Raw genomic sequence first — 19,049 nt, 5'->3', positions numbered from 1 at the left:
TCAATTGCCACATTGATGACCCCTTTCTCCCTTGGGCTACCCGCTTTCTCTCTCTAACCTCTTCTTTTGGCCTTCAACAGTGGACTGCAGCCAGCACCCACAAGGATGGCCACTACCTCGACCTGGTTTTCACTAAAAACTTCTCTCTCTCTGATTTCTCCACTTCCCCCTTTCCCCCTTTCCTCTCTCTGACCATCACCTCATCTTATTCTCTCTATCTCGCTTCTCCCCTTCCCCACCTCCATCTACCCCCAGGTTTTGCAGAAACATGCGCTCTATTCACTTACCTGACTTTGAGTCCACTTTACGCTCCTCCCTCTCCTCTCCCAGCTCTGCTTCAGACCCCGACAACCTGGTCAGGAACTACAACTCTGCCTTGTCCTCTCTTGATCTACATGCCCCGCTTTCTCTCTGCCGCCCTCGCCCTTCTAACCCTAGACCCTGGCTAAATTCCCACACGCGCATCCTGCGTTCCTCCACTCGTTCCTCTGAACGCCTCTGGAGTAAATCGCATACTCTCACAGACTTGCTTCACTACAAATTTATGCTATCCTGTTTCAACTCTGCCCTCTCGCAAGCTACACAAGCCTACTTTTCTTCACTAATCAACATGCACAAGTCTAACCCACGCCGACTGTTCTCTGTCTTTGGTACTCTACTCAAACCACCCTCAGCTGCCTCTCCTTCCTCCATCTCCGCTCAGGACTTTGCTGACTATTTTAAGGAAAAGGTGGAATCCATACGTCAGAACATCCCCTTTGTTTCTTCCTCCCATCCTACACCTCTTCCTAACTCTCCTCCTGCCTTCCTTGACTCTTTTTCCACTGTCTCAGAGGAGGATGTGTCGCTGTTGATCGCCTCCTCTCTCTACCACTTGCTCTCTTGACCCCATTCCCTCCCATCTACTAAAACCTCTTGCTCCTACTATAATTCCTATGCTCACACACCAAACATGCAACAGTCATACCATTACTCAAAAACAACAAGCTTGACCCTACCTGTCTTTCTAACGATCGACCTGTCTCCCTCCTGCCTTTTGCCTCTAAACTCCTTGGACATCTTGTATTCTCTCGCTTGCCCCATTTTCTCAACACCTATTCTCTCCTAGACCCTCTACAATCTGACTTCCGCACTGGACACTCCACGGAAACAGCCCTCACTAAAATAACTGACGACCTCCATGCTGCCAAAGACAGAGGTCATTACACTCTGCTCATATTACTCGACCTCTCCGCAGCATTTGACACCGTGGACCACCCTCTTCTCCTTCATATTCTCCATACTCTTGGTATTCGGAACAAAGCTCTAGCCTGGATCTCATCCTACCTCTCCCATCGTACTTTCAGTGTCTCTTCTGCTAACACCTCCTCCTCCTCTATTTATCTCTCTGTGGGGGTACCCCAGGGCTCTGTACTGGGACCTCTTCTCTTTATTGTACACACTCTCTCTAGGTGACCTAATAACATCTTTTGGGTTTAAATATCACCTCTATGCTGAAGACACACAAATTTACCTTTCAATCCCTGACCTTACACCTGCTGTACAGACCAAAGTTTCTGAATGTCTCTCTGCTATATCATTCTGGATGGCCCTCCACCGCCTTAAACTCAACATGGCTAAAACAGAGCTCCTCATACTTCCTCCCAAACCTGGCCCTACTACCCCCTTCCACATTACTGTTGGAACTACGATCATTCACCCAGTAACCCAAGCACGCTGCCTAGGGGTCACACTACTCTCTCACATTCGCCCCTCACATTCAAAACATATCTAAAACCTGTCGCTTTTTCCTCCGCAATATAACAAAGATACGCCCTTTCCTCTGTTGCTCGACTGCTAAAACTGACTCAGGCCCTCATTCTCTCACGTCTTGATTACTGTAACCTCCTGCTGTCCGGCCTTCCTGCCTCTCACCTGTCTCCCCTACAATCTATCCTAAACGCTGCTGCCAGAATCACTCTACTCTTTCCTAGATCTGTCTCAGCATCTCCCCTCATGAAATCCCTCTCCTGGCTTCCGATCAAATCCCGCATCTCACACTCCATTCTTCTCCTCACTTTTAAAGCTTTACATTCTTCTGCCCCTCCTTACATCTCAGCCCTAATTTCTCGTTATGCACCATCCAGACTCTTGCGTTCTTCTCAAGGATGTCTTCTTTCTACCCCCTTTGTATCTAAAGCCCTCTCCCGCCTTAAACCTTTTTCACTGACTGCCCCACACCTCTGGAATGCCCTTCCCCTCAGTACCTGACTAGCACCCTCTCTATCCACCTTTAAGACCCACCTTAAGACACACTTGCTTAAAGAAGCATATGAATAGCACTGTGGATATTCTGAACACGATACATAAAGCTTGGCCCCCTGCAGACGCACTTACCAGAACTCCCTCCTACTGTCTCTGTACGTTCTCCCTACCTACTAATTAGACTGTAAGCTCCTCGGGGCAGGGACTCCTCTTCCTTAATGTTACATTTATGTCTGAAGCACTTATTCCCATGATCTGTTATTTATATTATCTGTTATATATTTGATTACCACAAGTATTAGTACTGTGAAGCGCTATGTACATTAATGGCGCTATATAAATAAAGACATACAATACAATACATCGGAGAGGAAATCAGCAGTAATAAGTAGGAGGCGAGGTCTGAATCTGCCCCCTGCCAGAACTCCCACTCAACCTCAGGGGCCAAGTCTGAATCGGACCCCCACCAAGATTCCCTCAGCCTCTGAGACCAGGTCTGAATCTGCCCCCTGCCAGAACTCCCACCCAACCTCAGGGTCCAAGTCTGAATCTGCCCCCCTGCCAGAACTCCCACCCAACCTCAGGGTCCAAGTCTGAATCTGCCCCCCTGCCAGAACTCCCACCCAACCTCAGGATCCAAGTCTGAATCTGCCCCCTGCCAAGACTCCCACCCAACCTCAGGGTCCAAGTCTGAATCTGCCCCCTGCCAGAACTCCCACCCAACCTCAGGGTCCAAGTCTGAATCTGCCCCCCTGCCAGAACTCCCACCCAACCTCAGGGTCCAAGTCTGAATCTGCCCCCCTGCCAGAACTCCCACCCAACCTCAGGGTCCAAGTCTGCACCTGCCTCCCGCCAGGATGCCCCCTTGGTCTCCGAGCCGCCTTGAATGTGCCCGGCTCTGTGACTGATCTCGCTAATGCGCCGGGGGAAGCTACTAGATCCTGTACCTATGATGAGTAGCCAGGGTGTCTCCGTTGCCCCAACATCCATCTTAAATGTGCCTTGCCCCATGATCTTGCACAATGACGAGCCGGGGGAACCAATACCGTACCCTGCACTTCTGCCCCACACGCTCCTCGCCCCCCTACCCTGCATAATCAAAGCTTGTACAAATTCGGGGAAACCCCCTCTAACGGGTCTCTGCTGGGTGGCAGGGAGATCTCAACTACTCCGCAGTCAAATAGACCTTTTGCCGTTGCCATTATAGTCCTCCCCGCTAATTAACTCGTTTGGATTTTTCATCACACCCTAGATTTTGTGAAAAGACCCTGTATGGCGCCATTTTAATAGTCCACGTAAAAGTCAATAAAACATAGTGCAGTGCAAACACTACAAAAAGCTGTGAAAGTGAGCTGCTCGGTAGAGCCTGCCGTATGCCGCTCCGTTGGGCGAACAGCCGGGAAGAGACCTTCAACCAAGAGTCCCTACTTACTAGCCGCATGTCCTAGCGACCAAATCCAAGTAGGACTTCAATTTGACACAGCCGGAGAGAGGAGCAGAAAGGATCGTTTAGCCGACGCCTGCAGTGCAGCTCGCTTTCACCGACCTTTTTATATCGTTTGCAATAGGTTTTATTGAGTTTTATGTGGACTATTAGAATTGCATCCAGAAGGAGCTAATTAATCACAACCAACGCATTAGTGTCTCCATATGGTTTGTCAGAGATAATGCGCCATTGTTGCATGTACTGTCTTATTTTGGCTTCCACACGTGGCTCTTTCGGATGACCGCATTGTGAGCCTCCAGAGGACTTCCATCAGCTGAGCAGAATCGGATGGGCACTTACCAAACGTGGGTTGGTTGTTGACAAAATCAAATCAATAACATTTGGAGTTCATGTCCAAGCGTCATGTACATCTTTCTTTCCACAATTTCCATTCTGCTTTTGAGAGAATCAGCTAGACTCGTTAGGCTGCGCTTACAGCGCCGGCGACGCCGCGTCAAAAACAAATGCACGGTCGCCGGCGCTTATCGCGGATGCGACGGAGCGACAGCGCTACCGAAAATTCTGGTAGTCGGTGGCATTTGATTTTTGGAGAGACAGTCTCCACACGTGACCGGCTGTAAGCCAATCCGGGAGCTTCTCCGCCCGTCTGCCTTCTCCCTCGCCGACGTCACCGGCCTTGCAACCAGCGACGTGTCCAGAATCTGAAATACAACTTTCGCAACGGCGACGTCATCGGTCGCGTCGCCGGCTGTATAAGTGCAGCCCTGAGGCTGCGCGTATAGTGCCCGCGACGGGCGACCGAACACGCGATGTCACCCGTAGCCGTCAGCGAAAGTTGTATTTCGCTTTTCGGCGGGGGTGGCACGGGCGACCGGGCCACTGATTGGTTATGGGGCTGTCACGTGACGCGACAGCCCCATAAAAATCAACTATTCCCGGCTACCAAAAATCGTGTAGCCACGTCGCGCTTACTATAAGCGCACGCGACGGTGCCAACGCATTTGTTTTCGCCGACGTTGCGTCGCGGCACTATAAGCGCAGCCTTAGGCAGCCACTGGAGCTTCTAGTGCGTTGGTCTATTTTTTATTTGTGCATGTATTTTTTATATGTATTAACGGTTTGCACCCATTCATATCACTTGTATAACTAGCGGGTAATCACTAATCTTCCCCCACATCCAAGATCTTGCCGTCAGAGGACTCGTTTCGGGGACTATTGTCATTTCTTTAGACCTGTTTATTTAGATCAGAACAGTGCTAGTAACAGATAATGTTCTTTCCTGGTTCAACCGAGCCTGTTATACTGAGAGGGGAAGGGGAACGTTATCGGAATAACCTCATACTATATGTTATTGATGGGAGCATTTACATCCGGGGGTTAACTTTAAAATGTGTAAGCCAAAATTATCCTAACCTTTCACGTGTCATTTTGCTTCTGTATCCTGGAGTGTACATGTGGGTATAACTACAGAAGGATGAGATTTATAGGAACGGATTCGCACACAGAATCACATCCCTCTGCCTTTGTTCAGCTGCACCTGCTCAGTTCCTCTGATTAGTATTGTAGTATTGTGGTTATATCAAAGGGGACAAGAGACTAACGTAAGAATCGGGAAACAGAAACATGGCTTTATACTAACATTTCTTATTAATAATACACATTTCAGGCACTTCAGAATCTGCGTTCTTTCTCCTGTTCTAAACCACCGGTTTGCTTTTCTAATTGAGAGGATTTCCTAGTATTTGTTCCTGTTTGTCCCTTTCACCCTCCTGTCTTGTTAACTGTATAGTCACAATGTAAAAGTTTATCTGGGTAAACATGTTAACGTGGAAAAGATTATTTAACAACTTTAAAATGGCACACAGCAATTACTCTGTATATGTCTTAAGAAAGTGTATGAATATCTGGATAATTATGTGATTGTTTGTAATATACTGTGCTGGCAACGTATATGAAATGTGTTCCATGTATATCTTTTCCTCAATAAAAAGATATATATATATATATATATATTTTTTTTTAATTGTCACTGCCATTAATACACTTTGGTCCTAGGGGGGACACCGACCCTATAAATTAGCTCATTTTAGTTCTTACTATTGGTAATAAAGAACACATAAAAGAGAAACAATCCTCTAACAAGCACTCTTCCTCCAATAATAGAAAATAATACATTGTTTATTAAATAATGAGAGGAAAAAAGAAGTTAAAACCTATTAGGTGCTGAGTAGTTATTTATTGGTAATAAAGAAAGCAAAAGAGCAAAGTCTTCTTACCCAGCGAGCATAAGGTCTGGTGGTCCTCCATCATCACGTCCCTGTAAAGTTCCTTGTGACCTTCTAAATACTCCCACTCCTCCATGGAGAAATAGACTGCAACATCATCACACTTGAAAGGTACCTGAGACACAGAGACCCCAGCACTCAGTATCCAGACACCTCAAATTTACAGAGACCGCAGCACTCAGTATCCAGACACCTCAGAGACACAGAGACCCCACCACTCAGTATCCAGACACCTCAGAGACACAGAGACCCCACCACTCAGTATCCGGACACATGAGAGATACAGAGACCCCACTACTCAGTATACAGACACCTCAGAGACACAGAGACCCCACTGTCACGGCAGAGACCAGGCAGTTTACACCTTTTTTATACCAGGATCATTCATTGAGCAAAACAGGTAATGAAATAAATTGTAGTTTATTCACTTAAATAGGCATTCACACAGTGGAACACAAACTACAGGCAAAAATACACACTTACTTGGGAACTGGGGGGGAAAAAAAACTAGACTTTCCTAGTTGCAGGGAATTCTAAATAAAGATTTCCCCCTGACAGAGACTTAGCCTGCAATGTCCTGGAACTGAAATCAGCCTGCAGTTCTAGACGCCACCGCTCCCCCTATCTCCAGAGGACTGGAATTTACTTGCTGGACACACTGTTTAGAATCTGGAGACACTCTGAGCGCGGTAGGCCCCTTTATAGATTACCGTGTCCTATGTTTTCACATGCATTCAAAGCGTGGGAATATTTCCCACCAGCCAATCAGAGCAGCGCTCATCTGGCTGATGCCAGGGGAAAGGGACATGGCAATCTGCGGGGGAAGGATCCGCAGAGTCTGAGAGAACCAAAAAGGTTGTTGAGGGTCTTTTCCTCTGCCCCACCTTGCTGCCAAATGGCCCGACACCTCTGACATCCTGGGGCCTTTTGAGCCCAGATGGCTAGGCAGATATCCTGGCTCCTATGCAAATGCTTAGGCCGACTTCATAGGTTTTTAACACCCTATGAACCATATTTTAATAAAGTATAAACCTTGGGGAACCTAATATACGTGTGGGAAATTAGTTGGGGATATCTGGGCTCGAAAACCAGGTGTCTGGGGACACTGTGCAGCCCCAATGTAAATCACCCCTGAAACTCCTGCAAACAAAAGGAATACATTTTCGCCCAAATAGCCCACCTAAAACACAGCAAAATATGGAGTTTCCACGACACCAGGAACCCCCAAAGCAATCAGATTTTTTTTATACTTTACAGGGGACTTCCATAGCCCACAAACCCAATACAGGTTCTGGGACACCTTGGCACTAACTGGGGTACGTAACCCTAGGTTACCCAAGGATCCCCACAGCTACAGGAACACTTTACATCCCTGTGCCTCATTTTACCTTTCTGCAGTGCTGAAGCAGGGAACCAACCCATGAACCCCCTATATAGGTTCTGGGTGACCTGGGCTTTTACCGGGTGTCCCCATTAACCTAGGGACCCCTCACATCCCTTTGCCCCTTTTACCTTTCTGGTCTGTGCTGAAGCAGGGAACCCCTAGCGGCGAGTCGAGCAAGCGTTTTCAAGGGGAGATTTTGCCGGGACAACGTGTCTATATGTATCCGAGAATCAGACCTGATTCCTGGGTACATGTTTGGGGTATCCAGCAACTCTGGACCCGACTAGCAAAATCCCCCTTGAAACTCAAACCACAACAATCTCTGCTTGCTGGCACTCCTGGAAAGGTAAAAACACACAAAATACTTTATTGTCACACAACACATTTTATGCATTACACAGTACTGGACACAAGAGCCGACTCTTCTTGAACCCTTATTACGGATCAGGGGTAACCAAACGGGCTTAAACCTTTGAGAGCCCGATTACCCCCCTACCGTCACACCTACCACTAAGTATCCAGGCACCTCAGAGATACAGAGACCCCACCACTCAGTATCCAGGCACCTCAGAGATACAAAGACCCCACCACTCAGTATCCTGGCACCTCAGAGATAGAGACCCCAGCACTCAGTATCCAGACACCTCAGAGACCCCAGCACTCAGTATCCAGGCACCTCAGAGACCCAATCACTCAGTATCCAGGCACCTCAGAGACCCCACCACTCAGTATCCAGACACCTCAAATTTTGCACAGAAGAACTTAATGGTCACTGTCTACATTAACATCTGTCCGGTTTGGTTAGGCCAGGAGTCTAGACCTTGGCCAGAATGCCCTGAGTGACCCACATTATATAATTGGCAAGATCTCTACTAGAGCAGTGTGTTAAATTATGTAGACACCATAACTCCAGAAAGACACCCAAAAGAATAGAGTTTGTGTAAAGAAAGGCTACCAAAATGGTGCCTGGTCTACATCGGGGGCGCTCAACGCCAGTCCTCAAGGGCCACCACAGGTCAGGTTTTAAGGATATCAACTGCTTCCACACGGGTGGCTCAATCAAAATGACTAAAAAGAAGGGAGGGGGGGGGGGTTATAATGAGATCAAGGTCTGGAGATCTTCCATCGTGCCGTCCTCATATATCTCCTTGTGTCCTTCTAATATTTCCGATGTAACCCCTAAACGTGTCACGGTCATGAGTACTCTCGCAAATTTTGTGTCTGATCATACCTAACTCTCTGTGACAACTGCATGAAGATGGTCAAATCTAACATTACCCAGCAGCCCTCACCTCTCCTGTCAGCAGGTGGATGATCTTGTTGGTGTGCTCCAGGACCTTATCAGTCAGCTTCTTGCTGTCCTTTCCAGTCAGCTTCTTGTTGTCCTTTCCGCCATGTGTAAGTGAGATAGTCGGAAGCTCCATGATGGAGCTCTGGGTTCTGCTGAGGGCTTCATGGACAGAAGGACTCTTACGGCAGAGGACATCTTCAGCATGCTTCTTAACCACAATATAGTCCTACATATTGAAAGACAACACCAGAAACAGGTTGGATCAATTCCCTTCTAGTAGGTCTACTGTAGTGAGAACAGAGGCCCAAGCATGATGGTACTGAGGGGTGAGTCCCACTGGCTTCCTTAAACTAATCTAACCATGGCAAGAGCCAAGATTTGGCTACTATTGTTTCTCTGCAAATTAATTACCAATTGTGTATAAGTGTGGGCATTTTTTTTGTCAATGAAGTGTTCTCTTTACCCGTAGCCCACCCTGTCCCGATCAGAAAACAAATAAAGATGAGGGAAGGGGGGACAGCGGGAAGCTTTCCCTGTGCAAACTCTTGCTGAACCACTCTCCCAAGACCCAGCTCTCCGTGTTTACAAACTAAATAATCATATAAAAAAAACTTATACTAAAAAAATTAACAAAATTATACTAATTTAAAAGATTTTAGTAAAAAAGTTGTCCATCCCCAGATGTGACCACTTAAAACCGGTCACTGCCATTAAGACCTTCAGTCGTAGGAGTGAATGACCCCTTTAACAGGCCATTGCCATATGGTCCTAGGAGGAAGTTACCTCTAAACATGTCACTGCTATTGGAACGCTTTGGACCTAGGAGTGACGCCCATTGACCAAGCACATTCTTTGCTGGGCAAAGCCGAGCGTCGGACCTCCTTCTGCTTCATCACATCCACCAAGGTCCTTCTAATGAAAGATTTGCCTTTGCTCCATCATCTTACCTTCCCCATGGGACTTTGCTTTGTCTGATTGTGTCTATCAGCATCTCAAGGCACCTCACCACCAGCCTTGGTATAGAGAAAGAGATAAGAGTGGTGTCATTATGACCTTCTCCAGAAGTCCTCACCTCTCCAGTCAGCAGGAAGATGATCTCCAGGGTGTGATTCAAGATCGCCTCGGCCATCGGATTCTGGTCCTTAATCCTCATCAGTGAGTTCGTTAGATGCTCCAAGAATGGGGCTGTGAGTCTCTGATACTTCTGGAAGTGTTTGACCTTGAGGTGACCTCCGCTGTCAGTGATATTATTCTTGTCTTTCACATTAATAGCATACTAAAAATGGGGTGAGAAGGAGAGATGTATGTGTCACCCCACAGTGAAAGAAAAGCATAGGATGTAATAAGTGTCCCTCCCGTCTATGTCACCCTACCGTGGGACGAACAGATACGAATAACTGTGGGTCCTCTCTGTCTGAGGATGAATCTTACCTCCTATAACGAGACCTTTAAAATCTCTTACACTGTAATGTGTGCCCTTAATCTCTCCCATCTTGATTATTGTAACCTATTACAAACAGGTCTCCCCCCCACACGGTCTCCCTTGCAATCGATTCACAATGCTACAGAATCAAGTTTCCAAGTGCCAGATCTGTCCCTACGCATCTCCTCCTTACATTTCTCTCCTGGTTTCCCATCAAGTTCCTTCTTACTCTAAACTCATAAGCTTCTCTCTACATCTCAGCTCTGACTTCGCTATACCTCTGCTCATCTCCTACATAACGGCCTCCTTGCCACCCCTTCCACCTTTACTGTCCTCTCGCTAAAAACCTCTCCTTCACTACCAATGGACCTCACTCACCCACAGTATACACCAAGTACCATCCCTTCACACCTTTCAAGTCACGTCTAAACCTCCTTCTAAAATGAGGCATCTCAATATATTGGATTCATGACCACGTCTCAACACAGAGGTACTTACTCACCATTAAGGGCACGCACTGCCACTTATTCATATAGAAATTGTGTGTATGTATGTATGTGTGTATGTGTGTGTGTATGTGTGTATGTGTGTATGTGTGTATGTGTGTATGTGTGTATGTGTGTATGTGTGTATGTATGTATGTATGTATGTATATTTGCATGTCTTAGACAGGTCTGCAACCCCGCCTTTCACCATTATCGCAACCCCGCCTTTCACCATTATCACCCAGCACACAGTGCTTCTACTGCAGCAAGGGATTCTGGGAAACGACATGCAAATGAGCACACAGTGCCACCTTTTGCTTCAAAATATATATACATATAGTTATACGTTACCGTTCCAAGGATTGGTAAACAAGAGACAGCACTCAATGTTGAAAATCAAAGTGTATTAGTGAAAGCAAAAATACATCCAGAAACCCAACGTTTCGGTCCTACAGAATGGGACCTATATATTCAAGCGTGATAAAATGGATAACTCCACCAATTGTGTCAGAACATGGAAAGAAAAAGTAATGGTAGATTACGCTTGAGGAGCACAACATAGAATACAATTATACGGTGTATTCAATTTGAGCACGAAATTGCTCACGATGGAAGAAAAGCAGGTTTTAAGCAAAGGTCTAGCTTTTGCACCATCCACTAAACTCAGTGCATTTGATACATATATAGATGTGGGGAAGTTTGTTAGAAACGTGTCCCTTAAAAAATACTTCATAAAACAAAAAGTACATACTGACCTAAGCAATCAATATATTACATCCACTACAGTAAAACCCACTCCCTATACTGCATTTATAAAGAAATCTACATTCCACCCAAGTTATCTCAAGAGAGGGGGTTAGATTTGTTTGAGAAATTGGTACAGGAAGACTTAGAGAAATTGGAAAAAGATAATACATTTATAAAACCAAAATCTGAATGTTCAACAATATAAAGCTATTAAGTCACTCAAAGCGGACACTTCAATGGACACTTCAATAGTAATCAAATCAGACGATAAGGGATTGATAAGGACAGCTACATCCAGGAATCCGTGAGGTTACTTAACGACACGGATAAATATTTAAAATTAACTAAGAAGCCAACGGGTGAATTCAGGTGGAATTAGTGAACCTCTTGACTATAGGATTGAAGAAAAGCATCATTAATAAAGATGAATTTGAATTTATTTTTCTTTACGAAGCCCATATTACCAGTATTTTATTATTACCAAAACTACACAAAGATGCCATAAAGCCTCTTGTAAGACCCATTATTTCGGGGGGTTCAGTCCATCACTTCAAACCTACCAGCGTATATCAGACCAGTTTCTCCAGAAACCAGTTCATAATCTTAAATCACACCTTCATGATACCACACATATATTACATTTATTGGAAGATATCATTTGGTCGGATAAATCACATTTTGGTCACATGTGGTGTGACCTCCCTTTACACGGTTATAGATCACGAGCATGGGTGTAGGGCAGCACAGCACTTTTTAGAATAAGATAATAACCTTAACATCTGCACATATTGATTTTCTGATTAAAACCATTAATTTAACACTTACAACTTTTTTTGATTTAATGAAAATATTTATTTACAAATTAAGGGCACGGCAATGGAGCCCAGGTTTGCGCCTAGCTATGCAAATCTCCTTATGGGAACAACAACATATCTGGTGCTCTACAAACGTTACATAGATGATATTATTATTTGGTGTGGGGATCACAACACTTTAGAAGCATTTTTAGAACACCTTAACGGTAATGCTGTAATGCTTATAATTAAAATTTCACTTACAAATATAACAATTGTGAACTTGAGTTTCTGGATTTACTTATCTATATCAAGGATGGGATAATTTGCACAAAAACCTATCACAAGCCAGTAAACTGCTTAAACTACATTGAGGCAGAGAGCAATCATTATAATAAATGGTTAGAAAACATACCTTTTGCAGAACTGAGACAGGTGAAACGGAATTGCTCAGAACCGCATATATTTGAGGAACAAACTGTTCTTATATTGGACAAATTTAGATCAAAATCATATCATTCCCCAATAAAATCCAAGTTATAAAAAAAAAAATCATATCATTCTAATAATTTAGACTAGGGTGCAGATTCCAAAACTACCATTAAATAGAAAGGATTTATTGAAAAGCAAAAATGCGGAACAAAAACAGCTCTCAGAACAACAAAACTATTGTTGACGTTCCATTTTTCACACAGTACAACCCCCTCTCAGCCAAAATGAAACGCATCTTAAATAAACACTGGCACTTAGCACTTAAAGATCCCATTTTAAACTCACATCTTCCATCTATTCTTAGGGTTATTTTCACTAAAGCCAATTCACTTAAAAGAACTATTGCCCCTAGTTGTCTCAAATCAACTGTAGATCATAAAACGAAATCATTGCTAAATGTAAAAGGATTCTATAAATGCTTAAAGTGCAACATGTGCAAGCTTAACCCACAAGAGGTTAAACAAGTGGAGGGTTCTCTCCAACTCACACTAAAAAAAGAATTTATTATTAACAAGTTATCAGTTGTGATTTAGTAAACACAGTATACCTTAGGCTGCGCCCCCGCTAGCGCTGAGCGGGCGGCGCTTACTTACATATATAGCATACACGCTCACCCGCGCCCAGCGCTTAAGTAAACAAATAAATAGACTTTTCCTCGCGCTAAACTACCCGGAATGCCCCCCACCCAGCACTCATGCTTGGCGCGCTCTCCAAGCATGAGCGCGCTCAGCGCCGGCGGGGACTCAGCCTTAGGCTGGGTCCAGGGTCAGCGCTTTAGGCGCTGACGCTTCTCAGTGAGCCCCTGCAGCCGCAATGAGAGCGGCTTTAGCAGGGGCTCGCGCAGGCGTGCGGAAGCGTGTCTTTGAAAATGTTTAGATTTTCGCGCTCATGGGAGCGCAGGGCCTGTCACGTGAGCGGTTCGCCCAATGAGGGCGAACCAACTCCGTGACGTCACAGGCTCCCCCCCCCCCCCCCTGACACGCCCACGGGAGTGCGGACCAAGGCCAGGGAAAGCACCCGCGTTCCCTCAGCCTCCGCGCGCCTCCGCACGGCTGCAGTCCTATGGACGCAGCCTTATTCAATGTCCGCGTGACAAGCAATATATAGGTCGAATAACCCGCAAGCTTAAAACGTAGATTTGAGGAACATATTACCAGTATCTAGAAAGGTTTTATGCAACAGTCTCTAAAGACACTTCAAAGAGTTCCATGGCCAAAACCCAGCAGGAATAAAATGCATTGGTATAAAGTCAATAAAGAATATCACTTGTGAGCACATTCACATATCTTAGGCCTGGGACATAGTGCTGAGGCGCGCTGAGGCTCAGGGAAAGCGGGTGCTTTCCCTGGCCTTACACAGCGCGCCGTCAGGGGGCGGGCCAGTGACGTCACGGAGCTGGTTCGCCCTCATTGGGCGAACCTCTCACGTGACCGGCCCTGCGCTCCGGCAAGCGGGGAAATGTGAAAACGCCGCCGGACACACGCTTCCCCAAGCGTGCTGACGCGTGCGCGAGCCCCTGCTAAAGCCGCTCTCATTGCGGCTGCAGGGGCTCAGTGCCGAGCAGCAGCGCGGCTCAGCGCGTAAGCGCTGACCATGTCCCAGGCCTTAGACGGGTCTGCACCCCGGCCTTTCACCATTATCACCTAGCATACAGTGCTTCTGTCACCTTTTTCACCCACCAGAACTTAAAATGTATATGGTAAACCTACCCAGCCTAGAAATATTTCAAAGCAAGTATAAACCAACCTCACACTGATGATACCCATCAAGGTTGAAACATGTCTGTGAGTGGTTTGACTTGCTTTGCTAGCCCCATGCTGTGCTTAAAAGCTGTGTGAACGGCGATACATCAGATTAAACAGGCTCCATGTGAATGGATATTCCAGGCAAAAAGGTGACACATTGTGTGTTCATTTGCATGTCATTTCCCAGAATCCCTTGCTGCAGTGGGAGCACTGTATGCTGGGGATAATGGTGAAAGGCAGGGTGCAGACCTGTCTAAGACATGTGAATGTGCTCACAAGTGATATTCTTTATTGGTATAGATATGTTGGAGCCGAACTGGAGAGGGGCAGATATTGTAAACCAAATTTCTAAGTTACAGACCAAATGGATTCACACCATGAAAACCTTTGTGCCATTGGGACATAGTGTTGATATTGATTTGGGAGCTTTCCTCCTAAATTATGTATCTCCCCATCTGCAATTATGATTTCACATAGCTCTCCCTTCCATTATGTTGTACGTGGTCACTGTTTAAGTTAATATCTGGCTTTTATATTTCATTATATATGTTCTGGTATTTTATCAGTTATGTTGATATTTACGTATTGATAATCTTTTTCTACGTGTACAGATCATTCAATGTTTTTCTAAAGCTTTTTTATTATTATATCTTGTTTTGTGGGGGGCTGTGTGTGTGGCGATGGGGAGAAGGGGCTATGTGTGTGTGTGTGTTTTCGGGGGCTGTGTGCCTGCTGGTGTTGGCAGGGGGTGGCGTTGGGGGGGGGGTGCATGCACTAGTGTGTGGTGGGGGGATTGTGTGTGTTGGTGTGGGGGGGGCTTGTGTGTGTTGGTGCATGAGGGGGGAGTTGTGTGTGTATGTGTGTGTGTGTAAGGGGGGTTGTGTGTGTTCGTGTGCAGTTGGGGTTGTGTATGTTGGTGTGTGGTTGTGGGTGTGTGGTTGTGGGGGGGTTGTGTGTGTTGGTGTCGTGTGTACACACACACACACACACACACACACACACACCAAAGCAAAACAAGAAAGCACATCTAACAAAAGCCAAAGCAAATAAAGGCGTGTGTACAGATGAGACACAGAGACACACCAGAATCCCAAAAGCATGTATATTTGCACTTTCAAGCTTTTTTTACACTTCACGTTTGGCGCGTGGCTCAGACTTCTTCCTCGCATTCTGCGTTAGTATTTGAAATAATAATGTGTGTGTGTGTGTATGCTATACGGTGGAGGTTTCTTGTCACCTTTTTCACCGACCATAACTTAAAATGTGAAGGTAAATCCTACAGCCTTGAAAATGGCATAGCCAGGAGTACAACTAACCTCACACTGATGATACCCGTTAAGGCCGAAACATGTCTGCGAGTGGTTTCTCTGGCTTCGCATGTAATCCCATGCTGTGCTTATAAGCTGTGTTAACAACGAGCATTAGGTTATAAGGGTTCCATTCCGCGCATGCGCAACCCCGGGCCGTTCTGCGCATGCGCGGACATGGCGGCCCCCTTCTCGGCGTGTGTACACACACACACACACACACACACACACACTATGTATATACCGATAGAAGTATAATACATACAGATATGACACACAGAGTATATATGTATATACAGATAAATAGCAGGACAATACATACTAATAATTAGGTATATATAGCATGATGATACATGTAAATATATAATACATATTGATAGATAGTACACGTATATACAGATAGATAGCAGTATAATACAGTTGTGGATATATGGTGCTCAAAAGTACCAGGACTTATACACTTGATAATAAAAGGAGAATGGAGTCTATACTGCAACCCTCTATTTTATGGCCGCACATTAAAGATTTTTTTGCCAGACCTGCTCCCTATCCCTTTTTGGCTGTGCGCTGCACACACACACAGCAGTATAATACATGCTGATATATATGACAGAGTGTATATGTATATACAGATAGAGGTGTATATATAGCAGGATGATAAATATATAATACATATTGATAGATTACACACACACACGTAAATGTTTGTTAGTAATATATATATATATATATATATATATATATATATATATATATATATATATATATATAATAGATAGACACAGTGTACTGTATATATGTATATATAGTGAGTATGGGTATGATGATAGACACACAGTATATACAGATACATATAATACATACTGATATACAACACACACTATATACAGATAGATGATAGATATAATATATACTGATATATATGACACACACACAGGGGGTATACAGACAGATACATACTGATTATATATAGGTATATACAGTGAGTGACGCACACACAGGGGGTATACAGACAGATACATACTGATTATATATAGGTATATACAGTGAGTATGACGCACACACAGGGGGTATACAGACAGATACATACCGATTATATATAGGTATATACAGTGAGTATGACGCACACACAGGGGGTATACAGACAGATACATACCGATTATATATAGGTATATACAGTGAGTGACGCACACACAGGGGGTATACAGACAGATACATACAGATTATATATAGGTATATACAGTGAGTGACGCACACACAGGGGGTATACAGACAGATACATACAGATTATATATAGGTATATACAGTGAGTGACGCACACACAGGGGGTATACAGACAGATACATACTGATTATATATAGGAATATACAGTGAGTGACGCACACACGGGTATACAGGCAGATACATACTGATTATATATAGGTATATACAGTGAGTATGACGCACACACAGGGGGTATACAGACAGATACATACTGATTATATATAGGAATATACAGTGAGTATGACGCACACACAGGGGGTATACAGACAGATACATACCGATTATATATAGGTATATACAGTGAGTATGACGCACACACAGGGGGTATACAGACAGATAAATACTGATTATATATATATATATATATAGGTATATACAGTGAGTATGACGCACACACAGGGGGTATACAGACAGATACATACTGATTATATATAGGAATATACAGTGAGTGACGCACACACAGACAGATACATACTGATTATATATAGGTATATACAGTGAGTATGACGCACACACAGGGGGTATACAGACAGATACATACCGATTATATATAGGTATATACAGTGAGTATGACGCACACACAGGGGGTATACAGACAGATACTGATTATATATAGGTATATACAGTGAGTGACGCACACACAGGGGGTATACAGACAGATACATACTGATTATATATATAGGTATATACAGTGAGTATGACGCACACACAGGGGGTATACAGGCAGATACATACTGATTATATATAGGTATATACAGTGAGTATGACGCACACACAGGGGGTATACAGGCAGATACATACTGATTATATATAGGTATATACAGTGAGTGACGCACACAGGGGGTATACAGGCAGATACATACTGATTATATATAGGTATATACAGTGAGTGACGCACACACAGGGGGTATACAGACAGATACATACAGATTATATATAGGTATATACAGTGAGTGACGCACACACAGGGGGTATACAGGCAGATACATACTGATTATATATAGGTATATACAGTGAGTGACGCACACACAGGGGGTATACAGGCAGATACATACTGATTATATATAGGTATATACAGTGAGTGACGCACACACAGGGGGTATACAGGCAGATACATACTGATTATATATAGGTATATACAGTGAGTGACGCACACACAGGGGGTATACAGGCAGACACATACTGAGTATATATAGATATATACAGTGAGTGACGCACACACAGGGGGTATACAGGCAGATACATACTGATTATATATAGGTATATACAGTGAGTGACGCACACACAGGGGGTATACAGGCAGATACATACTGATTTTATATATATATAGGTATATACAGTGAGTGACGCACACACAGGGGGTATACAGACAGATCCATACTGATTATATATAGGTATATACAGTGAGTGACGCACACACAGGGGGTATACAGGCAGTTACATACTGATTATATATAGGTATATACAGTGAGTGACGCACACACAGGGGGTATACAGACAGATACATACTGATTATATATAGGTATATACAGTGAGTGACGCACACAAAAGGGGTATACCGACAGATACATACTGATTATATATAGGTATATACAGTGAGTGACGCACACACAGGGGGTATACAGACAGATCCATACTGATTATATATAGGTATATACAGTGAGTGACGCACACACAGGGGGTATACAGGCAGATACATACTGATTATATATAGGTATATACAGTGAGTGACGCACACACAGGGGTATACAGACAGATCCATACTGATTATATATAGGTATATACAGTGAGTGACGCACACACAGGGGGTATACAGACAGATACATACTGATTATATATAGGTATATACAGTGAGTGACGCACACACAGGGGGTATACAGGCAGATACATACTGATTATATATAGGTATATACAGTGAGTGACGCACACACAGGGGTATACAGGCAGATACATACTGGGTGTAGGTAACAAAGCCCGAGCTCCTCCAGCTCTTACCTCCTGCAGCCATGTGTGGGGGCGGGCCCAGGGGGGTGGTGAACCCGCGCTGCCATTGGCTGGCATCGCCATGACGTCACCACGCTGCCGCCAGACAGCATTGTGGGAGTTGTAGTCCAGCCGCGCCTGGCCGCTGCCGCGCAGGCA

General features: G+C 44.6%; 1 protein-coding gene across 5 annotated transcripts in view; it reads right to left on the bottom strand.

Moving 5' to 3' along the window:
* The window catches only part of LOC142471226 (uncharacterized), a 56,132-nt gene extending 37,085 nt beyond the window's left edge, over positions 1-19,047 (bottom strand). For 2 of the 5 annotated variants that reach the window (XM_075578023.1, XM_075578024.1), the window contains exons 1-5: positions 18,903-18,989; positions 15,654-15,740; positions 9,724-9,927; positions 8,653-8,877; positions 5,968-6,091 (exon numbers count right to left, since the gene is read on the bottom strand). In XM_075578023.1, the coding sequence (XP_075434138.1) occupies positions 5,968-6,091; positions 8,653-8,877; positions 9,724-9,927; positions 15,654-15,740; positions 18,903-18,974 (712 nt within the window). In that variant the 5' untranslated portion in view covers positions 18,975-18,989. Of the gene's footprint in view, positions 1-5,967; positions 6,092-8,652; positions 8,878-9,598; positions 9,928-15,653; positions 15,741-18,862 lie in introns of those variants that run through there. The other 3 variants (XM_075578025.1, XM_075578026.1, XM_075578027.1) reach the window with 3 other exon arrangements.
* Between the last annotated feature and the right edge of the window lie 2 nt (positions 19,048-19,049).

This window comes from Ascaphus truei, chromosome 20 (genome assembly GCF_040206685.1).
Source record: "Ascaphus truei isolate aAscTru1 chromosome 20, aAscTru1.hap1, whole genome shotgun sequence".
NCBI classification, from domain to species: Eukaryota; Metazoa; Chordata; class Amphibia; order Anura; family Ascaphidae; genus Ascaphus; species Ascaphus truei.
This window is presented reverse-complemented; position numbering and strand designations above follow the sequence as displayed.